General features: G+C 32.9%; 5 protein-coding genes across 7 annotated transcripts; 1 reads left to right on the top strand and 4 right to left on the bottom strand.

The window, feature by feature from the left end:
• Positions 1–2,214: 2,214 nt before the first annotated feature.
• Positions 2,215–3,729, bottom strand: LOC125842525 (uncharacterized). The gene is made up of 2 exons (XM_049521830.1): positions 3,388–3,729; positions 2,215–3,297 (listed from the first exon to the last, which is right to left on the bottom strand). The coding sequence occupies exons 1-2, from the start codon at positions 3,667–3,669 to the stop codon at positions 2,623–2,625; spliced, it is 957 nt and encodes a 318-aa protein (XP_049377787.1). The 5' UTR covers positions 3,670–3,729; the 3' UTR covers positions 2,215–2,622.
• Positions 3,730–6,840: 3,111 nt separating this feature from the next.
• Positions 6,841–8,009, bottom strand: LOC125842532 (uncharacterized). The gene is made up of 2 exons (XM_049521842.1): positions 7,650–8,009; positions 6,841–7,567 (listed from the first exon to the last, which is right to left on the bottom strand). Exons 1-2 carry the CDS (start codon positions 7,929–7,931, stop codon positions 6,893–6,895), a joined length of 957 nt encoding a protein of 318 aa, XP_049377799.1. The 5' UTR covers positions 7,932–8,009; the 3' UTR covers positions 6,841–6,892.
• A 6,474-nt stretch (positions 8,010–14,483) lies between these two features.
• LOC125842455 (translocase of chloroplast 120, chloroplastic-like) lies at positions 14,484–21,257 on the top strand. 3 transcript variants are annotated; one of them, XM_049521759.1, is made up of 3 exons: positions 14,484–14,640; positions 15,351–19,570; positions 20,791–21,257. In XM_049521759.1, the coding sequence occupies exon 2, from the start codon at positions 15,370–15,372 to the stop codon at positions 19,474–19,476; it is 4,107 nt and encodes a 1,368-aa protein (XP_049377716.1). In that variant the 5' UTR covers positions 14,484–14,640; positions 15,351–15,369; the 3' UTR covers positions 19,477–19,570; positions 20,791–21,257. The 3 variants fall into 3 exon arrangements, with proteins under 3 accessions (XP_049377716.1, XP_049377711.1, XP_049377723.1); XM_049521754.1 differs by having other exon boundaries at positions 20,945–21,257; XM_049521766.1 differs by having other exon boundaries at positions 20,968–21,257.
• Positions 21,258–21,922: 665 nt separating this feature from the next.
• Positions 21,923–22,573, bottom strand: LOC125842572 (dirigent protein 1-like). The gene has a single exon (XM_049521883.1). The coding sequence runs from the start codon at positions 22,557–22,559 to the stop codon at positions 21,957–21,959; it is 603 nt and encodes a 200-aa protein (XP_049377840.1). The 5' UTR covers positions 22,560–22,573; the 3' UTR covers positions 21,923–21,956.
• Positions 22,574–23,705: 1,132 nt separating this feature from the next.
• On the bottom strand, positions 23,706–24,360 carry LOC125842583 (dirigent protein 23-like). Its single transcript, XM_049521892.1, has one exon. The coding sequence runs from the start codon at positions 24,323–24,325 to the stop codon at positions 23,774–23,776; it is 552 nt and encodes a 183-aa protein (XP_049377849.1). The 5' UTR covers positions 24,326–24,360; the 3' UTR covers positions 23,706–23,773.
• Positions 24,361–26,063: the final 1,703 nt, after the last annotated feature.

The following is a 26,063-nucleotide window of genomic DNA, read 5'->3' on the forward strand; positions in this document are numbered from 1 at the left end:
TATTTATTATATATATTTTAAGTAGCGTTTTACTTGTTAAGATTTTGTCAATAAATAATTTTAAAATACCAATATAAAATCAAGACTATATTTTTTACATATCTTTTACATTTTAGGGTCATTAGCCCACTAAATTTTCTTATTAGCCCAAGTCCATTTTAACTAAGAATCTTTGACATCTTTTACTTTTGTTTTTATGCCTAATTTTTCACTTCTCCTTTATTGTCTTGTTTATGAAAATAGTGATCATGTAATATTTTTTACTCGGATGAAACTTATGAATGTTGTATCTTGGCTATTAAGTATTTGTTTTGTAAATATTCACTGAAGTATGTGTAATTCATCAGCGTTCGTATTATTTCTAAGAGGAAAATGTTATCCGTTTTTTGGTTGAACTGACCCGCTTAGGACTGGGTTGGACTGCTATTTTATAGGCCCTTCAATTAAAAGGGTCAGCCCGTCCCAATCCATTTAACTCTCTAGCCTGTTAGGGTTGGGTTGAGTTGAGTTAGGTCAGCCCATTTTGACAGCTCTAGTTATCAAGTAAGTAAGATTTTTTATTTAATCGAGATACACACAATCTTACTGATAATAAGAGTTGGTTATCAAAAAGTGTTCTCTTCAAGAATGTGTATATTGATTCTACTGAATTTGATTAAAATACTGAGCTAGCGTTTGATCATAAGTATCGCTTCTACGTTAATCATTGCATTTGTTTTCCAATAAAATGTTGTTGCAATTCGTTTGTTCTATATTTCCTATTTGTATAAATTAGTACTATTGAAGGAAGCTTAATTTTGTAATGGCCTACTTAGTTGTCGGTAAAAGGTATCGATAACCTTGAAGTTGTCAAAAATTTCAATAATTACCAGACATTTTCTTCATATTTGCTGCCAAAAGAAGCTAATTTCTGGTTGACAAAATCATAGACTAAGTAGAATCATCTGCCTAATTATTAATTCCGTCTGGTTGGGTGGGGTGACAGGCTTAAGAGTAAATGAACATACCAAAGTTCTCACGTGAAAATGACGGTACAACTAAAAGAACATTTATTTTTAAAAAGAAAGTTTGATGCACAAAGCATTCCACGTTAACAGGTTCAGGAAAGAACCCCACCTCAAGGAGTGTGATGTAGACATTGTATTCTACTGTAAGCACAACTCAAATTTATAATCTACATATGTCTCATGAAATTACGTAATTTTACTGTTACTTCGAGACTTCTTTCGTAAAGAATATTTATAGTGAACCATAAAATTGATTTTCCAGGACAGCTTAGAGAGTTTCTTCATAAACTCATTTTTTCGTGCATCACTCATTTGGGTTCGTGGATAAAAATAATGGGCGTCAATCACTCTTTAGCACCTAACTTTCATCATTTATGTCAATCATACATAATAAATAAATATTTTTTCTTTACAATAATCTTCTTCTGGCCCTATAGATGTGAACTGAATTGGGACACACGGCATAAGCTGCTGAATGTTAGTAATAAATATCTTCTTGTGCTTATTTGGTAACTAGGAAACTTATCCGCGCTTTGCGCGGTCACTAAAAAACCTATTGAACTTTACTATATATATCTCGTTGATTGCCAAAGGGCACAGGTCATGGAATACAAAATGCTAAATCAGTTTATAATGGATAATCACATTAATGACAGTTTAAATGCTATCGAAAAGGTAAAGAATGGGAGTAATAACCGAAAATTTAAGCGAATTGATGACAACTTTTACTACGTGAATGTTTGCCTCTTTAATAGGGTCTTTTAGGCATCTGAACATTAAACTTGATATAAGAAATAAAGAAAAAGATAAAAAAAAAAAAAAACAATGGAAAAAAAATCCAAAAAAAGGATAAATGTAAATGCTGGCAAATAAGAGGTGCCAGATCACTCTTTTATTATCCAGCTTTATATAGATTGGAAAGTGACAGGAAATTGAAATATATTACTCCGTTCTTGCCGTATTTGAGAAAACTTTTGAATAATGTTTTTTCTTATGTTTTATGTTTAACTTATATATATACATCGACCACTAATTACTAGTCGGCCGGCACCACACTTACTGCGCAGTACTATTATAGGCGCATTGTCAAGTGTATTTTGACTTGTTCTTATTTTTCAGTTTACTAATCTCACTATTTAGAAATCGTTATTTGTAATTATCTTTTAAAGTAATCTAATAGTGAAAAGCTACTCATGTACGTAAATTGTGTAAAATACATATCCTTCCAAACAATGTGAATTTCAGTACAACTTCTACCTATTATTTCGTTTACCCACAATTTCACTACATTTAAGAATCTCAAATTCCAAGCCAAGCAATTTTTACAAAGTAACAAGTAGTAACAAAACAATACATAGACACACATGAATTTAATAAGTACACTGAAAATTATACACACACACAACTGATAATTCTCGAGTCAAACTTCTCGAACAATCACTCAACTAATAATTCTTATCTCATAAATCACTTACTTTGTTGTCGAAAACTAGAATTAAGAACAAAAGTGATTTTCTGAGATAATAATTATTAGTTGAATGATTATGTAAGAAATCAATTCTCATAATATTCTTGAAGCAGAACTGGAATAGGAAAGAATAAGAGCTTGACATCATCAGAGCTTGCCTTCAATCCTTGCATTTGTAAGCCCAATACAAGCATCCACAAAATCTTCATCAATAAAATCAGTTGAATATATTTGTAACCGATCACCATAACCTCGACAAATACACTCCTTTATAAACAACCTTGCATGTGGACGAATCCGATTTGTCACCGGTTTCACACACAACACCGGATTATCTGCCTGAGGCGTCACCGTATTCTCCACTCTGTAAAAATATTTCCGGGATGTCACCGGTTGTTGCTCACTCAAATGCTTCATATTGCTCTCGAATTTCGTTTCAGGCAAATCAGTATCAATCCAATTGTCCTTTAAATACCCAGCGCTCCACAACGGACTTCCATGTTTTGGCTGAGGTGATGTTCTTGGTTTCCAAACACATATTACTCTTTTTGGCAATAACTCTGCTACTGTCTTGTTGAAAACAGAGTCGTCTTGATGGATAAGAAATTCCCCCAATTGATTCTCTAAATACTTGTCGAATTCCGGTGGATCATCGTGTCCGAACTCTGTTCGGATCTCGAGAATTATGATCTCTGATTGAGTCTCAGACAGGAATTTCTTAACATCGCTGATCACAGCGTCAACGTTGTAAGAAACTAGAATACCATGACATACACGACCATCTTTTTGAACTCTGATGTCAAGAACACGGGTGCCCATTACCTATCAAAAACATACAGTAATTAAATAAATAAAAATGTACTCCATAATCACATAACTTAGTAGTAAGATGATAGCACAATTTAACATTACCAGCTGATTGTAAATTGAGAGAGATTGTGTTCGGGCAAAAGGGCGAGAAATAAATGGGATCCCGATTTTGTTAGTTGCTGAATCATGTGTACCAGGCCAAACCATCTTATTCACGTGAAGTTTATCAAGGGCAAGTGTTGACATCCAATTTTTCCTATCTTCTGGGCAATGATCACAACCAGGGAAATCGGTGTTATCTTTCTCCTTGAGATCACAAAGAAGTTTCTTCTGAGTACTAATTGCTTTTCTTCTTTCCATCTGTTTAGACAAAAAAGAACCCATTTTCACAATACCTCAAAAAGAAATACAATCTCTTTTTTCTTTCTCTCTAATGTTTGTAGTTGGAAAGCATTAAGTTTTTTGCGTTTAATATAAAGCCTTTTTTTCTTCTTTTTCTAATACATCAATTATTATGACAAATAAAGAAAGTTCCTTTTCAATATTTTTAATATCCTTGTTGTGTTGGCATGTCTTCAAAGTGAATTGGTCCAGTTGTCTTAACTACTGAGGGGTCGGCTTCATTGGATTTATTGATACAAATTTAGAAAGTCACAATTGTTAGTAATACTTTATTTTATGATTTTTGGATTGAATTTGATTTTATCATTTTTCCAGTTGGCTGGTTAGGCATGAGCCAGATGGCAATTGGAGAATTTAACAACAATTATGAGAATTATCATCCAAGAAAATGTGACAATATGATATATTTTACAAGTCCAATCCGGGACTTAAAAAGGTACAAAACTATATGTTTCATTTTCTAGGAGATTTAGTAAAAAAAGGATTGATACGTAAAATATAGGAGATTTTTATGATCTTAATAGTCAAATTGTAACAGGTCAGATGAGATCATACTCAAACATTTTGCAACTGGAAATTTAATACTCTCTTTCTTTTAATTTGTTTGGCTTATAAAGTATTAGGATTAAATTAATTATATTTTTATGAATTAAAATTTATTATATTTGAAAAAAAAAAGGAATAAAATTCACACGTTTAAAAAATATTTTAAACAATTATTATTACTATCCAAATAGTAAATAAAACAAATGAATTAAAATAGAGATAATAATTTCAAAGCACGGATGCATTTAGGCGAAATAAATTTGGGCTTCCACCTTTCCGGCCCATCTTTATGGTTTGGTCACATTCATCTCCTAAACCCATGAAAATACTATAAATGAAGAATGGAATTATATATTTATGGAAGTTTTCCTATATGAATCCTCTGCAGTTCGAACACAAAACATTGAAGTTCTAAAGCATTTTTTTAAACCATTATATGATTTAATTAGTTATAAAGGTTATTATTTTATATTTTATGCTATCATGTCATTTGATATGAATAGCTACATATTATTGTAAATTTATCTAATCTAATGATGCGACAAATTTATACTCTTTTAAGTGGGGTTTGGCCCTGCGATACCATATCACGGTATAAAATTGTGAGATAGAATCAACTTTTGGACATGCGATCATATCATGAGATAGAATCTCATATTCTCCAAAAATCATGATTTGAGATTTTTTAAATTCAAAAATCGACCCACAAGTTTATATTTTGTTAAAACAACCACACATTTATATCTACTAACTATTTATTTCATATGTAAATAAAATTTATAATCACATCATTATTTTTTAAAAATTATTATTCTCACCAACGCAAAATTTATTATTACTTTAAATTTGGTGAATATAAATGATAAAGTAGGAATTGATTTGGTGAATATAAATAAGAACGGACGGAGTAATACTTTATTGGTTTTTCATAATAAAAAAACTTCTCTTTCGGCTACATATGAAAATATTTAAAGCAATTTAATATGAAAAATTACAAAATTGGTGATGTATGTTTGATAATCACTACTTCCAATATGTTTGATTTTAACACGAAATTAATGCACATAAAATGTGTAATTGCACACAAGTGAAACAAAGCATGAACCATTATGATATTGACGCACAAGTGAAAATTGTCATAGCTTGTACAATGTTACATAATTATTTGCGAGAATATCAAAGAGGTGATAAAATATTTATAGTCTTTGAGCATGAAAATATAGTTGCGAATGATATTGACCAACAAATGGCTCAAAAGTAACAATGTTGGTTCGTCTTCTCGGTCATATGATCGAAAAATGCAAGTTCAACGTGAGGAGATTGTTCATACTATGTGGAGGATTATATTAAAGACTAGTACACTACAATTAATTATGTTCAATTATTTTTTAATAGAATTAAAGTTTGATAAATTAAAGTTAGATGAAACAATTTCTTAAAGTGGAGAACAAATAACTTTGTAATAATTTATTATGCGATATTATAATTTTTTTTTATTTGGTAAGATTGAATAAACAATTGAAGCTATTTTATAGTTTTACAACTTGTGAGATTCTTATGTTTATGAAAAAATATACAATACAAAAATTTTATATCTCATATCCAAACAAAACTCCAACTCCATCTCATGATTTAATATTATGATTCCATATCATGATTCTATATCGCATGGCTTAACGGGCCCTAAGTCAGTGCATTAGCAAGGAGGAATGATAAGATTTTGAAAAAATGCTTATGAGACAAGTAAAATAAGATAATCCATCAAAGGAAACTTACATAAATATACTAGTATATTAATAAAATATTTACCATTTATAGCAATAACATTTTTTTTTCACTTGATCACTTTTAATATATTTATAATATTGTTTTAATACATATTACAGAACAATTTATTATTCACATATAATACAAGTTTTATTGATCGATAATACATTTATCACATATTTTAATACACTTATAATATAATGTGTCAATTTCTTACCAAACAATCATAATGTATTTAAAAAAACAGTTATAACACATATATATTGATTGATTGTAGCAACATAAACTCGGGCATATATAGTTGGGTTCATGCCTCAAGTAGTGCAACATAAATATACTAGCTACTTATTGAATTGGGGGTCCAATTCAATAAGGTGTGTAGCTACCTACCTACCTATCATTTTTATCCAACTTTACATTTTTTGAAATCTTACCCACATTAACGCAATCAAGTATCAATTTTTATTTGAGTGAGACTATTCAATGCGCAAATCCAGACCGTGCTCTAAAGTAAGAGTTGCAAAATATATACATTATATATAGAGTTATATGTACCATGTATATCAACAGGTAGTAACAACAAACAAAAGCTACTAAGATAAATCATAAATTCTCTTTTATAATTTTTGTTTCCTTGCTTATACTCCTCTCATCAAAACTTTGATTACTCTTATCCTTCCAAATAATGTGGAATTTCAGTACAACTTACACGCAATTTAACAACATATATTATCTGAAATTCATAAGCAAACATTATTTTACCTAGTAACAAGTGGTAATTAATAATTAAAATACATACGACGGAACAACCACATATTAATGAAACAACATAAATTGACACGTACGATTTGTTGAAGGAAAGCATGACAAATCTTCACCTTGTACTCAAAGTTCAAAGCTTGCCTTCAATCCTTGCATTTGTAAGTCCAATACAAGCATCCACAAAATCCTCATCAATAAAATCAGTTGAATATATTTGTAACCGATCACCATAACCTCTAGAAATACTCTCATTTATAAACAACCTTGCATGTGGACGAATCCGATTTGTCACCGGTTTCACACACAACACCGGATTATCAGCCTGAGGCGTCACCGTATTCTCCACTCTGTAAAAATATTTCCGGGATGTCACCGATGGCTGCTCACTCAAATATTTCAAATTGCTCTCGAATTTTGTTTCAGGCAAATCAGTGTCAATCCAATTGTCCTTTAAATACCCAGCGTTCCATAATGAACTTCCATGTTTTGGCTGAGGTGATTTTCTTGGTTTCCAAACACATACTACTCTTTTTGGCAATAACTCTGCTACTGTCTTGTTAAAAACAGAGTCGTCTTGGTGAATAAGAAATTCCCCCAATTGATCCTCTAAGTACTTGTCGAATTCCGGTGGATCATCGTGTCCAAACTCTGTTCGGATCTCCAGAATTATAATCTCCGATTGAGTCTCCGACAGGAATTTCTTCACATCGTTGATCACAACGTCAACATGGTAAGAAACTAGGATGCCATGACAGACACGACTATCTTCTTGAACTCTAATGTCAAGAACTCGGGTGCCCATTACCTGTTAAAAATATAATTAATGTACTCCATAAAATAAAATAAAATAAAATTCAAACAGATTGATCACACGATTAAAACGTTACCAACTGTTTGTAAATGGACAGAGATTGGGTTCGGGCGAACGGGCGAGAAATAAATGGGATCCCAATTTTGTTAGTTGCTGAATCATGGGTACCGGGCCAAATTATCTTGTTTATGTTGAGTTTCTCTAGGACGAGTGTTGACATCCAATTTTTTCGATCATCTGAGTGATAATCAGAACCAGGAAAATCGGTGTTATTTTTTTCCTTGAGATCATACAAAAGTTTTTTCTGAGTATGAATTGATTTTCTTCTTTGCACTTGTTTAGAGAAAAAAGAACCCATTTTCACAATAGAAGAAGAAGTAGAAGCAATTTAGCAGTTCTCTTCTTCTGGGAAGTTTTCTCTATGACGTTCGTAGTTGGAGAAAATTAAGCTTTCTGCGTTTAATATTTATATGCATTATAACGCCTCTCTTTTTTTTTCCAATGCATAGTAGAAACTTTATCCAATTACGAAAAATAAAGAAACTTCCTTTTAAATATTTTTAATAACTCGGGTATTGTTTGGACAAATTTTAAATTGGGTTGGTTTAGTTAGATACAGATTGGCCTGCTTCATAGGAATTATCGGTAATAGTATTTAATGGTATGATTTGTCCTTCATATGGGTTCACTTTTACTTTTTGATTTTAGAAATCGAAATAAGCATAGTAGGACATAAATTCTTTAAAAACGTGAGACATAATTAATGAAATATTATGGTACAATATATTTCTCTTTAATAATTAGATAAAGAAAATTTAATTCAATCCTAGTCATTACATAAAGTACCCTCGATTGGTCATGATGTTCCAAATGGCAAACGTGGATGAATAAGCATATGCGACATTTTAGAATTATACAAGAAGTTTCAACAACCAATATGAACACAATAATGATATATTAATCAAAATGTTGAATGTGATTCTTGTAATATTTGAAGTGAAAAGTATTAAAACGTGTAGCAGGTGAAAGTGATCTGTCACTTTTTAAAAAGGAGACGATTTAAGTCATAAACAATTATAGTATATTGAATTTCTTAGAGTATTATTAGTGTAACTCTCTAACTTATCATAACATGGTGTTTATCATTTATTATAGGTCCCAGAATCAGAGTTGTTAAATAAAGTTGTTTGCAATTACATCATGACTTGATTTATAATTATTATTTTTATATATATTAATATATAAAACTCATACTAAGAAAAAAAGGTAGATTATTTTAAAGATTGTTGACTAAAAACTTCTCAATAATATGTTGAGAATAGACTATTCATGGTTATGGTTAAAAAATCAAATCAAACTATAATCCAAACTAAATCAATAAAAAAAATGGATATTTGATTTGATTTAGTTTTAAATTTTGAAAATCGATACTATTTGGTTTGGTTTTGGTTTTACTAAAAAACAACCGCAAAAATAACCAAATCGAACTGATAAATTAGGTATATAAATTTTATAATTATTTATATACTATTCATAAATAAAATATAAATATTTTGTTAAATTTTAATTAACTTGTCTTTAACTTTATCATTTTCTCAAGCCCACCACTTAAATTTTAGCCCAACTATTACAATCCTCAGTCCAAGTCCAACAAAATCTAATACCTTGGTCTTTACCTACCCTATCTCACATAAGATTGTCACACATTCTCTTAATTGAATCACTTTGTTCGTATAATAATAATTCTAGTTTCGCTTAATTGCTTAACTGAACCGACAATAGTTTTCCCGTGGATTGTTCATGTACTAGGTGTTTGTCTATCGAGATACGTATGCCCTCTAAAAATTTATTACTTTTCAAATCGAAAAAACTAGAAAACTAAACCAAACCGACAATTATTTTTTTCATTTGGTTTGATTTTAGAAATTTAAAAAACCGACTAGACTGATTTGATTTAGGTTTTAACCAATAACCGATCTAAACCGAACCACGAACACTCCTAGTTAAGATCTATCATATCGACAAGATTCATGAAGTTATAAGATATGGCTAATAACTTAATCATGGGACAAACATGTACTTCAATTTAGAGACGGATTCGAAATTTAAAATTAATAACTTACAAATGGATGCAGTTTTTTTTATATATTTGACTAATAATGTATACATACAAGTAAACCAATGAACAATTTCCATTTGGGCTTCCCAGCCCATTTTTATGGATTGGTCACATTTCTCTTTTAAAAAACGGGCTTTAAGGTAAAGGCTTAAAATGCAATCTTCCTTAGATAAAATACCTAACTACACAACTTTATTTTCTATAATCTCTAAAATTTCCTACTATTTTCAAATATTTCAAAAATCCCCTTTTTATCTTTTTCTCTCCTTTTTTGGATACATTATTCACAACCCTTCCAACCCAATTATTTTGTTCCTATTTTAACACCTAAAATCACTCTCATATATCGGCAGTTACATCCATCACTTCATTTTTTTAATTTTAAATATATTCTCTCTCCAGTTCATCGATTTCAAGTTCCTAAAGAGGTAGAATTATTTCTTTGTCAATTTTTTTCTTTTCAGTTCTTCAATTGTCGTTTATTTTAAAAAGAATTGTTTAGTTTTTTCATCTACAATATCGACACCGTCGCTTGGGCTAACGTCGACGTTAGGTATATTATCATTGGCGTCTGTTGCCGTGGACATCTTCGAAAAATTTATGTGAAGAAAACGACATGAAATTGAAGTTTGTCAATTAATGTATCGATTGAAAATCAAACAATAATGTATCGATCTAAAATCAAACACCTTATGAGCATTCTGTACTACTTTATGTATCAGGTACAATTACAATACTTAGCAATGTACTACATATTTTAGAAATAGTAATGTATCATAAGTAATATATCCATCTCGAGATCACAAATTAAAAAATCGACTACACAATACAATACATGTAATTTCATATCTTTCGTTATCATATCTTTTTACCATAAAGCTAAAGTTATAAAAGTAATGTATCATACACAATTTTATGGGTACATTCAAATTTTATTTTATTAGAATGTATCAAATACACATAAACTCTTTATTGCAATGTGGTACATTCAAATTTGATTTTATTAAACACAACTTGTCACAGATTGTTTATCTGATACAACAATGAACAAATTTTTATATTGAAGAGCAACATTTATAATTGTCAAATACTTGCATTTTAAAGTAGTAATTGCGTGTGCGCATGGTATCTCGTCTAGTTGAAATATCCACAATTATACATTTTTTGCTCAAGACAAATAATGTATCTTCTTCTAGCTTCACAATCTAAAAAAATAAATTCAGACAATGGTACAACCTGCAAACATTAAAAAAGTTAGTGATACATTAAATGAAATACCATATCATTAAGCGATTCACAAAAACTCCAACAATGATACATAGTAATGTATCATCCACATATTTTCTTGAACACAACTAGTACTTTATACATCTTAATTGCTACATTATTAATATTGTCTACCAGATACACAATATTAGCCTGATACATTTTGTATAATACAGTCAAACACACACACACACTCGTTATACAAATATATTTAATACATCGCAATTGTTAATCCCTTTGTTACATGTATCACATACAATCATATACAAAATAATTACCACATCATAGCTCACAAAATTACAGGAAATGCTCATCGTTTACTATTGATGTATCATGACTTACATATCCACATCTTGAGCTTCAGTATCTTTTTTTGAACCTTCGACACACATAATTTTGACGAATGTAGCATCAACGTAATGTATTTATCCACCCATATTGTCTGTTGTATAAAATAATGACCACATCATAATTCACAGATACAAAATTACAATATTAGCGCGTCTTTTACTAATAATGTACCATGACTTACATATTTACATCAAAACGACAAAACAAAACTACAAACATGATACATTAAAAGACTAGATACCAATTTATCAATAATAAATTTACAGATACCTTTAGAAATAGCAATGTATCACGATTTTATGTAGTAAAAGTTGAAAAATAACAATTCACAATACACACCAACTAATTCCATACCTTTTTTATCAGATCTCTTTACTTTGAAATTGAAGTTGTGCTCTATTTTATATTTCACCATTACAAATAGGAACAACAATTCCATTACTTTTGTATCGTTCATACCTCACTCACTTTTTCAGATTTCGAAATGTCTCAACAAGATCGACAAATTCATATTGTATCAAAGAAAGGTTCTTCGATGAACAAGGACTCTAGAAAATCAAGATAAACCAGTTTAGATTGCCAGGAAAAAAAGGGAGATGATAATAACAACATGGAGTTAGATTTCAAATTTTTCATGATTTCGAATTGATGGAGAAGATGAAAAAGTGAATTTTGAATTTTGTTAATTTGTTACAAAATTTTTTTGAATCAAGTTTGTAAATTTTTTTTTTGATGAACAGGGAGGAATAATTTGAAATTGAATTTAGTTGTTTTGTTAAGATTTGTCACTGCCTGATTGTTTGAAATAAGAAACGTAAGCATAATGGGTGGGATTTAGTTTTTTAATCCCTGATTTGACGCAACAAATTGATACTCATGGTATTAGATTTAATGTATCAGGCATCACAATTATGTATCCGAATTATACAAAATTCAAGGGATTTTTGTAATTAATAAAATAGTAGGGATAAGATGTAATTTGTCAATTACACTATGTCATTTATGTAAGTTATACTTATTCCTTTATCTCGTAAAATTATTGGTTACCACTTACCTATGTAAGTATGCCAAGTTCATCAAGAATAGATGATGCTTAAACTATATTTAAAGTTGGGAAAATTGTATGAAATAACAAACTATTAATTCAAATTAAATGTTATAGTCATAGTTTATTTTATTTGTAATTCGCAGTAAACATCCCATTTTTTTGTCATCTGATTCGGTATACAATTAGCCATTTTTGATATACAATTAGTCATTTTATACATTTAGGTATAAATGTATTTGTGTTTGTGTTTGTATAAAGCGAGAGAAAAATGTATATACAAATACAAATACATATATTTTCGTCTTATACACTTATAATTATACAAATACAAATCTTATTAAACAGATTACAATGTATTAATGAATTTATACAAAACTGAATAATTTATATTAAATTGGATGTATCTAGCGAATTATACAAATCAAAAGCTCCATAGCAAACATAAAATTTGTTACGGAGTGCAATTATGCAAACCATAGTTATAACATACAAATATGATTTTTATGTTTTCTATTAGAGCCGTCAATATGGGTTAGGTCTGTTGGGCCGGGCTGGCCTAACCCGTGATTTGATAGGGCTGGACTACAATTTCTTGAGCCCATTTAAGAAAAGGACTTTTTAGCCCGACCTGAATAAGCTTGCCAATTTGTAGGACTCGAGAAATATGGATAGGGCTGATCCGTGGGCCAAATAAAAATTAATTAAAAATAAAAATAAAATAGATTATTAAAAATAACAAGAGTCTAAACTCAAAATCTGTTTAAAGTTCAAATTATTACAATTTAAATACATTATGTTTATAAAATATGTATTACATAAAATAAAAATTCCCTAAAATTTCTAGGAAATTACTACATATGCCATAGCCTATGGAATATTGTCATAGTTTTTGTGTTTTATTATGATTATTGGAAAATAATTAGATTAATATTTCTATTTAGTTATTTATGTTTTTACTTGAAATCAAACTTAATAAATATTATAAATATAATTTTATTTGTGTATTTGATTAACAACTAGTAACACTAACACCGTGTAATATTGTCTAGTCGATATTTATGATAATATTTTTAAATTATAATTTAATTTAAAAAATTATAAAAAAATATACTTTTAAGAAAAGAGGACTGACCCGACAAAGCCCGTAGCCCACGTACTTGTGGGCTGGGCCAACCATTTTCTGGCCCATACAAAAAATGGGCTAGCCCGGCCTGACCCGTCAAATTTCAAAGCATGTATAGTTCCCATATTGATAACTCTATTTGCTATATGTGAAAGTTGCTTTTTAAAATTAGGTTTACTTTTATAAGCGTGTTAAAAACTTAAAATAGAAAAAAGGAGTTAAACTGAATTAAGTGGCATGTAAATAATTTTTTTAAAAAAAATTGGAGTATTTTCTTAAAATCTAACGATTCATCACCATCGGTTGCTTCATCATTAAATTAGCAAAAGAGCATTATACCACAATTTAATTTTAAACTGTTGCTTAATCTAGTTTATATGAAGCCTCCACATATAAAAGATGTAGGTTACATATATTAAATTACTAATATAGTATAAAAGTTGTACCATCATTTAAAGTAATTAACTATAATAGATTATTATTCTATATCTTAGGCTAATCTAATTGATGAAATGGTTAATGACCTTAACTACAAATTAAACTAGCTCAAAATAAAATTTAAAAATTTAAAAATCTTAACTACAGTTTAAATTCAAAGATTTGAATCCAACCAAATTGTTAGATGTTCGACCTAACTCAATCTTAATTAAAATATATTATAAGATAAAGAACTACTACTATTTATTTTCCGTCTCAATGTTTGTTATTAAGAGTCCCCACCCACACCTCTAAATGTAGTCAGAGTATATAAAACTCATTAATCATAATATAAACACACACAAAAAAAAATCTAATTAATATATTTTTTTCAATACAGATTTTTTTTTAATTAATTTAAATTTTATTATATTAAATGAAAAGGGAACAAACAAATGAAATAGTGATAGAGAACACGTGATAAATAAAGAAATAGAGTGTGATTTTTAGGACCGTTGGATCTGAAATCCCTTAACCCTCTGAATCCGTCGATAAACCCCTTATCCTCTCAAAACTTCACCTACTGCTCTTCTTTTCCCTTTTTTCGCCTCTCCAGAAATTGAGGTAACCACAAGGAAGATCCTCTCTTTTCACCAATCTTAACCAACACCTTTTTTCTTTCACCATCTTCATCATCATCATCATCGTAATCGACGTAGACGGATCAGAATCGACATAGACAGGTACTTTTCGCTTTTCTTTGGTCATTTCTACTGTTTTTGTTAGTATCCTTTATACTGGGGGTTTTAATTCTTAGAAATGGGTTATCTGAGCTGTTTAACTGTGGTTGATTCAATTTCTGGGTTTTTAGTCTTTTTGGATTTGCTATATGGGTCCGACGAGATAATGTGATTTTTTGGGTGCTAGGGTTTATTTTTGGCTTGACCTATGGTGCTGATATTTAATTCTAGACGTATAGTTTAAGTTATTGTGAGATCTCTTTTTACTATGGTTAATTGGGTTTCTGGGTTTTAGTTCGTTTGATTAGAATTGAAGAGAATACTGATTTGTAGTCTAAGCTTTTGTAAGATCTCATTTGATATGGTTAATTGGGTTTTAATTCGTTTGGTTGGTTTATGGGTACTAATGTTGTCCTTTGGATGCTTGGGTTTTTCGCCTTGATTGTTGTATGCTGCTGATTTGTAATTCTTGAAAAAAAAAAATCTATTGGGTATTCTGAGCTCTATTTTAAAATTTTACAGTAGTTGATGGAGTTTTATCAGTTTGTATTGCTTTATGGGTCGGAATAGCTAATTTGGTCTTTTGGGTGCTAGTTTTTTTTCTTTTCTTGATTTTTGTTTACTGCTGATAGTTTTGTGATTTGGTTTTCTTTTACTGTTATTTTTTTGTGATTATAATTCTGTTTGATGTTGATTTTGTTCTGTGGATCTAGGTTTTGTTGAAGTTTATTTATGATGGAAAATGGGGAGGAAATATTTAGCAAGGCCCGAATGGACGAGTGGAATGGTGTAGTAGATGAAACTATTGAAGTGCGGCCGGAGGATAAGGTAGCTGTGGTGTCACATGTATCAAAGGAATCGGAAGGGGATGAAGTATTTGAGGAGGCAATAGAGCCAGAATCTCCTGGTTTTGGTGTTGAGGATGGAGTTAGTGAGGGAAGAAATGATGGCAACTCTGGGGATATTAATAGTTCTATTGAGGACATTAGGAACTCTGAGTCAAGGGACGATGTTGAGAACTTTGAGGAAGCGGTTGAAGTTTTGCATGAGATACAGCATACTGATGATGAGTCTAATCAGAAGGCGGATGTTATCTTGAAAGAGGAGCCTTCAGTTGAGAAGCAAAGTTCTCATGAAATCGCTGCACCGGATGAAACAGAAGTGGTTGAGAAGAATATCATAGTAGGGAAGGGTAAAGATGACATGTCTGAGGTTGCAGATCTGGGTGCTGCTATAGAAACTGAAACTTCAGTAAATTGGGATGAAAGGAAAGATAATTCTGGTGAACCAACTGAATTTGAGAATGGAGTTTTCGATCATGTGAACTTGGGAGGAACTCAAAGTCATGATGATGCAAAGGAAACAAATTCTGATCAACAGGATCAAGAGGTTCATGGAAAATTGGATGCTCAGGATGCCAATGAGGCGGAAGCGGGTAATAATGTTCTGCAGAACCAGGTTCATTCATACAAAGATGCTTTGCTGCATGACGAAAAGAAGGTTGATGTGATTGAAACATCTGCTGTTCAGCCTGCTGGGAATCAAGACACTGCTGACGTCCACAACAATGTCTCAGTTAGTTCTGGCTCTGTGCTGAAAGATGAAGGAGATACCGAATGGGAAGGAGTGCTTAAATCTTTGGATTCTGATGTTAAGGATGAAGAGCAGAAAGATATTTCCCCTAATGATGCTTCCACAAATGGTCACCTCAGTGAAAGCTTGAACCCAAGTGATGAACTCAAAGAAGAAGCAGGGCCTAGTCCAGAACGGATTAATGGTTATAATATGAATGAAGAGCAGATAGATGTAGAAAGAACAATGCCTAGTCCAGAACTAGTTAACGGTAGTAATAAGGATGAGGAGCAGCAGATAGATGGAGTAAAAGCAGTGCATAGTCCAGAACCCGTTAACGGAAGTAATAAGGATGAAGAGCAGAAGCTAGATGGAGTAAAAGCCATTAGTCCAGAACCAGTTAACGGTAGTAAAAAAGATGAAGGGCAGCAGTTAGATGGAGAAAAGGCTGTGTGTATTCCAGAACCAATTAACAGTAGTAATAAGGATGAACAGCAGATAGATGGTTCAGACAACGACTCTGTTTCTATTCTACAAGGAGGACACTTCCCCGTAAAGGCAGAAGTGACAGAAAAAGAATCAACTGGTCCAGAACTAATGGGTGATGCTACTGATGATCAAGGACTGAAATTAAATGAGTCTCCTACTATGGAACCAGGAAATTTGAATGACAGGACCAATGAGCAGAAAGATGTTTCCGTTTCTAACTCTTCAGCTTCTGTGAACCATACCGGAATTTCAGTAAGGGGTAGAGTGACTGCAGATGATGAAATGTCTAAATCATCAGAAGCATTGCCGTCTGACAATCATGAGAAGGTCTCGAAGGTTTCTCAAGATGCAGGGGTTGGAGTTGAGAAAGTTGTAGAGAAGGAATCAGTGTCAGTTGTTGTAAAGGACCTGAAACAAAGTGTTCCTAGGGTTAGGGAACCTGAAGCCAGATCTGCAACGGAGCACTCATCATCTTCCAATGCATCTGCAACTCGGATACCGGCACCTGCCGGCCTTGGTCGTGCTGCCCCACTATTGGAACCTGCTCCCCGAGTGGTTCAGCAGCCTCGTGTAAATGGAACAGCATCTCCTGCACAAAACCAGCTTGTTGAAGAATCTACAAATGGAGAGGCTGATGAATATGATGAGACACGTGAGAAGCTCCAGATGATAAGAGTCAAGTTTTTGCGTCTAGCTCATAGGAATGGACAGACTCCACATAATGTGGTTGTTGCCCAAGTCTTGTATAGATTGGGATTGGCTGAACAGCTGCGGGGGAGAAGTGGAGGTCGTGTTGGTGCTTTTAGTTTTGATCGTGCAAGTGCTATGGCTGAGCAACTTGAGGCAGCTGGACAAGAACCCCTGGACTTCTCTTGCACAATAATGGTTCTTGGAAAAACTGGTGTTGGTAAAAGTGCAACCATAAATTCGATATTTGATGAAGTTAAGTTTGACACTGATGCGTTCCAGATAGGGACAAAAAAGGTTCAGGATGTTGTGGGCACTGTGCAGGGAATCAAGGTTCGGGTGATTGACACTCCTGGGCTTCTTCCTTCCTGGTCAGACCAGCGCCAGAATGAGAAGATCCTTCATTCTGTCAAACGGTTTATTAAGAAGACACCCCCAGATATTGTTCTGTATCTTGACAGGTTGGATATGCAGAGCAGAGATAATGGTGATATGCCATTGTTGAGGACAATTACTGAAATTTTTGGACCATCAATATGGTTTAATGCCATAGTTGTTCTGACACATGCTGCGTCTGCTCCACCTGAAGGCCCCAATGGTACTGTAACAAGCTATGACATGTTTGTAACTCAGCGCTCTCATGTTGTCCAGCAAGCAATACGTCAGGCTGCTGGAGATATGCGCCTTATGAATCCTGTTTCGCTAGTTGAGAATCACTCAGCATGCAGGACTAACAGGGCTGGACAGAGGGTGCTGCCTAATGGACAGGTTTGGAGGCCTCACTTGTTACTTCTGTCATTTGCATCAAAAATTTTGGCTGAAGCAAATACATTGCTTAAATTACAAGATAGTAGCGCACCAGGACAGCCTTATGCCACTAGAACAAGATCCCCTCCTTTACCTTTCCTATTGTCATCCCTTCTACAGTCAAGGCCACAGGTTAAACTACCAGCAGAGCAATTTGATGATGATGATGAGGCTTTAGATGATGATCTGGATGAGTCTTCAGAGTCGGAAGATGAATCAGAATATGATCAACTGCCACCTTTCAAGCGCTTGACCAAAGTACAGCTGGCAAAGTTGTCCAAAGAGCAGAAGAAGGCCTACAATGATGAGTTAGAATACAGGGAAAAGCTCTATATGAAAAAGCAGTTGAAGGAAGAGAGGAAGAGGCGGAAGATGATGAAGAAAATGCAAGCTGCGGCTGAAAGTTTACCACCAACTGATCCCAGCGAAAATGTAGATGAAGAAACTGGTGGTGCATCATCAGTGCCAGTACCCATGCCAGACTTGGCGTTACCTGCTTCATTTGATTCTGATAATCCAACTCATAGATATCGATATCTGGATTCTTCAAATCAGTGGCTTGTGAGGCCTGTCCTAGAACCCAACGGTTGGGACCATGATGTTGGTTATGAGGGCATCAACGTAGAAAGATTGTTTGTTGTCAAAGACAAGATTCCTATATCTTTGTCCAGTCAGGTTTCAAAGGACAAAAAGGACATCAATCTTCAAATGGAAATTGCAAGTTCAGTAAAGCATGGGCATGGAAAAGCAACTTCTTTAGGTTTTGATATGCAGTCAGTTGGTAAAGACCTAGCTTATACTCTTCGCAGTGAGACCAGATTCTGCAATTATAGGAAGAATAAGGCGACAGCTGGTCTTTCAGTAACTCTCTTAGGTGACATCATGACAGGTGGTGTGAAAATTGAGGACAGGTTGACTTTTAATAGACGGGGATCATTGGTTGTGTCTGGGGGAGCCATGTTTGGCCGTGGTGATGCTGCTTATGGTGGTAGTTTGGAAGCGACGTTGCGAGACAAAGATCATCCTCTTGGTCGTTTCCTCTCAACCTTGGGGCTCTCGGTTATGGACTGGCATGGAGATCTTGCTATCGGATGCAATTCACAAACGCAGATACCTATTGGACGATACACAAACTTGATTGGCCGTGTCAACATTAACAATAAAGGGTCTGGACAAGTCAGTATCCGTTTGAACAGCTCAGAACAGCTTCAGATTGCTTTGATAAGCTTAATTCCACTTGTCAGAAAGCTGATTAGCTACTCTCAACCAGCACAATATGGATGATGATGAAACTAAGGCCAGACAGCGCACCATACAACCATTTGGTGACTTACAAATCACTTCTATAGTGGCCATTAGCTGATCGGCATCACTGAACGTGAGTACTCTTTTTTTTTTTTACCTAGTTTCTTTCTCAGCCTTAAAATGCATGCTGTTACTTCTCGTGAGCATTTTATGAAGTGGTTTTTGCAACTTTTTTTATGGGTAAAATACGTTATTTTGTTGGTGTTACAGTTATTTTCTTCCATGACAGTGGTACTGCTTTCTAGTTTCAATAGCTTTTGGGTTATCTCCATCTGTTTGCAAGTTTCTCAACTGGGATCTGCTGTAGTTCTTGTTTTTCCTGTTTGACCACTAATGAATTGCATTTGTAGTCCTTGTACTTGCATTGTATATGTATTTTGACTTTATACTTGGCCTTCACTGTTATCGCACACTGTTTGGTTATAATCTTTGGTAAAAAACCTTAGGGTGCATCAAGATAATGATGCTGGAAAAATTTTTATGCCATAAAGAAAACTAGAAGGGGGAGAAAATGGAAAAACCCTTTTACCTGTTTCTGTTCCCATAAGAGTGCATGACGTCTGTTTGCCGCTTCAAAATTTCTACTCTCATGTCCATAACCTCTGGTGACAATGATATATTGAAAGAATGCATGCCAAAAGTTAACAGCGTTTTTTATGTTTCTGTCTAAATACATCCTTTTCCAATCTGATGAAGAACCTCTGTTTTGATGTTGGATAAATTCTACTGTTCAAATATTTACTCAATGCCTTACTCTATGTTGGAGAATGGTGAAGTTGATATTCAGAATTCCATCAGTGACCTAAAAATTTGTCCTACTGTGGTTAAGACTAGGTAGAGTTGATTGTAAAACAACTTGTCTTATACCTTGTAATGTAGACTTCTCATTTTGCTTAAGATATACCCGTATCAAATGACTGTGCAATGGGCAGAAGTTCTTTGTGGGCATGCAAAGTATGCAAATAATTTGCTTTAAATTGATCAAGCCCAATTCCGTTTAGTAATGCTGCAGGGTTGTACTACCATTTTGTTCCTCTTCACACCAGCCAATTCAGGTCTGCATCTAGTAATGCTGAACAATTAGACAACTGAGTGTTCATCTAGTTGGAGTGAGAGCTGGATTGATTTATATGAAGTTTGTTATTTACTGGAAAATGTTCCTATGCTTTTGAAGTATTATTTGCATTGTGTTCAAGGAAAAGTGATCTTGTATCTAAATGATGCTTCCCAATTAACAGCCATATTGCAGTTATATTTTTCATTTGACCCTTCTTTAAAGATGCAATTAATTAGGTTTCCTGTTCTAGCATAGGAGGAAGCAGTGGTTCAGATTAAATTGCTGTGTATTTCAGCTTTAGCTGTATATTTGATTCCAAGTTGTTTGCAAGGTGGCATGTTATTTCCATGTTGACAACTTCCATTGTTGATATAAACTAACAATGTGCAGATGCAATTTATTTTCTTGTGAAGAAAGGAAGGACTTGCATTGTCTGGCTTCGCTAGGAAAAGTGGTTTTCCAGATCATCCAAAGGCATGCCATTGTAGCCTAAGAAGAGTTTAGCTTACGCTCGTCTTCAATTTCCAATTTTGTTTATTATCATAATGCTGAGATTGGCTTTGCTTGTAAACTCTTTCGGGTTAATCCTCCTAGACTGAAACTTCAAGTCTTGTTTAGTTAGGTTTTTAAATGTTGATGATGAAAAATGGGTTAACATTATAGCAAGTAGAATTGGCTATTGCAAGTGCGGTTCTGTGGTTTTCTTCTTCTTCTTTATGTTTTCCTTAGTCTTGATATTGTTTTACGATATTCTGATGGCTACAGTTTGTTTCCGAGTTGGATGGATGCTTGTGCTTGTATATTATTAACAAAACATAAAGGCCAAGTGGAAGAGCCAAAGCAGAATCATGATCATCTGCAGTCTCTTTACCAAACATAGTTGCCCTCAATTTCCCCATTGCCCATCAAATGGTCTTATCTTTTCTTTGATTGGAAGTATTGCTGAATAATTATTTTGATATGTTTATCGTTTTCCTATTGTTTTCTGCGAATCCATGTGACATCTTTTTCGATTAGTGTAGAGATTAAACATTGTGCTGATCGAGTCTTCCATATCAACTAGTTTCTCTTCGTCGACTACTTCTTGGACCATATCTCTTGATTTGGTTGGCACGGTCATGGAAGATTGATAGTGTTTTGGTATATTATACACATATTTTAAACTTAAAAGATTATAACATTTAAAAAATTTCCGTATCTACTTTTTCAAAACTTTGTGCTTAATCAAATTAAGATATGTTAAATTGAAATGGAGGAAGTAAAATACTGCATATGAATCTAGAGAGTAACCGGCGGACCATCCTTCGCCTAAGGTCGTCCCCTCTCATAAGTCAATAAAAACTTTGTTTTAATAATTTTTTTATCAATAAAGTAGTAGCAACTTTTACATCGAAACAACAATTCAATAATGAATTATTATAAGATTATACTCAACAATAACAAGTTTATCATTAGAAAAATAAGTCTTCCCAGTAGCGACACCTTTAGCAAACCGGAAAACACCGGATCCACCAATAATCGATAATTCTCTGTATTCTTGCGATTCCGCGACCCGGCCCATTACACTCACAGTACTACCATTATAAGGCCCATTAGTGAACACAAAATTGAAGTCAAAAAATAAGGCCAACTCACTCAATGATGGCGATCCATGGATTCCCTGAGCTCGGCCCACTTGTTTCGAATTAGGATCCGGCCCAACAGTCAACGGGTTATCAAACATTCTCAACATGCCAAAGAATGTGGGTGATTGAGCTGTAATGTTGGCTTGAGCAATTATAGGAGCTGTTTGGTTATCTCCTCCAAAAATTTCATGAAAGTAGAAGTGAAATTTGGTGGTTTTGGTGTTTGCATAAGGGAGATTTTTGAACCATTTTTCAACTGCTTTTGGGCTTTTATCTATGGCAGCTGCTGTGGCAATTGTTAATACTAAGCTTATTAATCGAATGACTATTTGCTTCTCCATTTTTCTTTTATTGGTAGGAATTTGGAAAGAAACAAACATATATAAAGAGTTCTTGAAGCAAGTTGTCAGCCCTCGTGGTTTCAACTACAAATCTCGACTAATAGCCGTTGACTTTTATTACTCTTTCTGTTTTTATTTTTATTTTTATTTATTTTTAAATGATCCACTTTGATTTAATAAAGAGTTTTAAAATATAATTTTTAATGTAGTTGTTAGTAGTCTTGTTCAACTTGTGTTTTTCTGTAAATGATCTTATTAAAATAAGTTTAAATCTATACATAAATAATAAATCGACGATTCTCTTAAATTGATTTTGTCAACGGTAAAGCAGTCTATTGCAGAAATAAATTTACTCTTCTACAAGAAATTGTTTTTTCTTCTTCTTTTTCTTTCTAGATGCATTTGCTTCTTTTCCACTATTAACACAAAGACAACAAGTTGCTGATCATCCCCAACTAGCGAGACGAACGTGGAAAGGAAATACGACGATTTCGGATCCGTTTGGCCATAGATTTCCCAAGTAATATTTGGAGAAAAATTTGGCAAATAATGTTTGTCCATACAATTTGTCATTATTTGGCAAATATCCCAAATTTTCAAATACTAGTTTTTTCTAATATTTGGGCCAAATCTCATTATTGGAATATTTTAAAAATTGAAATTTTACACCAAACTTTTATCTTTTACAAAAACACCCTCTATAGTAGTTGTTTGCATTGTATTACATAATTTTTTACGTAAACACCAAAGTAGTGATGAAATATTCAATGAATATGAAAGTGATGATATGATTGTTGATGAAAATGATGAACAATAGGCTCAAGGTATTAAAGTCATGTGTTTTGTCTACTTCACGATGTATGGAATGATGCATGTTGCACTCACTCCAAACTACCATATTGCTCCAATGTCATGGACACTACTTGTTATTTGTTGAAACGCAGATCCAATTGACTTGTAATACAAACTTATGGTTAGTTTTGATAGTTTTTAAAACTTATGGATATAAATCATATATTTTTTTTAAAAGTGAAATATGTTTTCCAAATACATGGTGAAATTTCACCCAAATAATATTTGCCAAGAATATTTGAAAATCTATAGCCAAACGCTAACTTCATCTTTCTCGACATGTTACCTTACTATAAACTCGAGTCGTTCTATGATGATACCAAGAATGAAATATTTAAATTGCCTGAATAATATCGGTTGTTATAGAACTAAAAAGTTGCTTACAAAAAATAAGAAAAAATTCAAACATATGTGACAATTGTAACATTGTAGCCAACAATTGCATCACCATTAGAATTTGCCGAATAAGTTTGAGCAAGAGCATACCCACGGGCCAACCGAAAAAGCCCGGTCCCACCAACGATAGCCATCTCACGAACCGGGTTCATTGCCGGGTTCAAGCTCAATAGGCTAAATGAACTCCCTTGATAGATACCATCTGTGAATCCATAACTAACCACCATGATAAGGCCCATATCAGTTTGACCAGCAGACCCATATAGTCCACGGGCTCGACCTACTAGCTTTGAAGTTGGTTCAGGTCCAATTGTAAGTGGATCATCAATCATCAACAAAGCCCCAAATAAGGTACTCGAATTGTTAGTCCCAGAAGCTTGTGCAATTTGAACTGCACTCGGGTTTGATCCACTGAGTTTGTCATGGAAGTAGAATTGAAGAGTTGTAACCACCTCTTTGCCTGTATCAACCCTCTTAGCCCATGACGATTGGTTTTGTGCTTGAGCCACCCATGTAAATATGGTCGCAAATATGACGAGCAAAACAACTTTTTCCATGACCTCTCGTAGCTTATGTTGCAAAGAGAAAAAGAAAAAAAAAAGACGAGAGAGCAAGATTCAGATATGAGTTATCGGGACTGTTGCAACACAAAATTAATCAAATAAGATATGATGAGGGATAGTGCTATTTATAAGTAGAGTTAAAGGAGATTAGTTATAAATGATTCTTTGGCATGTAAACAAATTAAGCAAACTGCATTACTAACTAATCTAGCCCCACACAAAAGTTGGTACAGTTTTTGTTGAATTCTTGAGAAAATAAATAAAATGAAGAGTTTTCAGTAATGGGCGTAAAGTCAAGTAAGGATTTTGCAGTTGTACAACATTAAATCGTGCATTGTTTGCCCTAAAAAATGCTAGTACAAAAATAGGTGTAATTTTCAGAAAGTTTTAACAACAGAGGAGCAGGTGGGAGAAAATAGGTTATTTCTAGACTCACGCAAGAGATAATTAACCTTTTAGGATCTTTATGTTCTATTTAAATCGTAAATGTCTCCGTCGAACCATTTCATTAGAATCAGACTACTCTGGACCAATAAGATTTGTTTGGTTATGCTGCGTCAAATTTTATCTTACTCCTTGTTTTCCTTTTTTCTACAAAAATTGTAATACTAATTGAATCAATGTTGCTCTGAACTAAAATCTTTATTGACATTTATATAAAAAAGTACTCCGATTAGTTATAAATATTCATATTTATTAATGTCGTTAAGTATAATATATTGATAATTATAGTATTGCCACCAAATCCTTTATTTGTTATAGTGCAAGCCTGATGTCTTGTACGAAATTATAATGAAGAAGAGTACTTAAGGTGTGACCAGAAGGTTAATAATGTAGGTTGAGTATTATGACTCTTAAGTTCAAATTCCAATATAGATTAAACACTAGATGATTTCTTTCCGACTATTTTAGCCTTGAAGTGACATTATTATCACATAAAATTAGCTAAAATGCGCACAAACTGATTCAGTCACCATGATTAATTTTTTTTTTAAAAAGAATAGACAAATAAGAGTTGGTAATTGTGTGTGTTTAGTTCATCAAGTTTACCTACCCCTTAACTACTATATATTCCAAGTGTGGGCGTCAACAAAAGCATCCAAACTCAACAACAATTGAAATGACACACCAACCACGAGAGTGTCTCCTACTCAGAAATTAACAAAATTAGTACTACTGCATAAAAACATGATCCGTTTTAACTCATTCCATTGTGATGAATTATTGATCCACTTGCTTATTGCCTCCATTAATTTTGATTCGTCCAGTTCAATTAATTTAAAAATTAAATTAACATATAATTCCAATTGATTTATGAGGAATTTAATTGGTACTTTAATTATTTTTTTATAGAACAACAAACAAAGAAATTAAAACTTATTTTTTCTGTCTCAATTTATGTGATGTAATTTACCCATATATAGAGTTCAAATTATATAAAAAAAAATTGCATTCCAAAACTACAGTCTAATATTTAGGGTGTGTTTGGAATGAAGGAAAATGTTTTCCATGGAAAATGTTTTCCTAGAAAACAAGTTGATTTTTGACTTATTTTCTCATGTTTGGTTGGTGAGTAGAAAATATTTTCCGAAAAAGATTTTTAGTGTTCGATTTATGAATGAAAAATATTTTTGAGAAATATCTTTTATTTTTACTAGAGTAGAAAATAATTTTTGAAATTGAAAATAGTTTTTAAAAACAAACTTAATTTTTTTTTGGGGGTGGGGGTGGT

This window comes from Solanum stenotomum, chromosome 1 (assembly GCF_019186545.1).
Source record: "Solanum stenotomum isolate F172 chromosome 1, ASM1918654v1, whole genome shotgun sequence".
Taxonomy (NCBI): domain Eukaryota; kingdom Viridiplantae; phylum Streptophyta; class Magnoliopsida; order Solanales; family Solanaceae; genus Solanum; species Solanum stenotomum.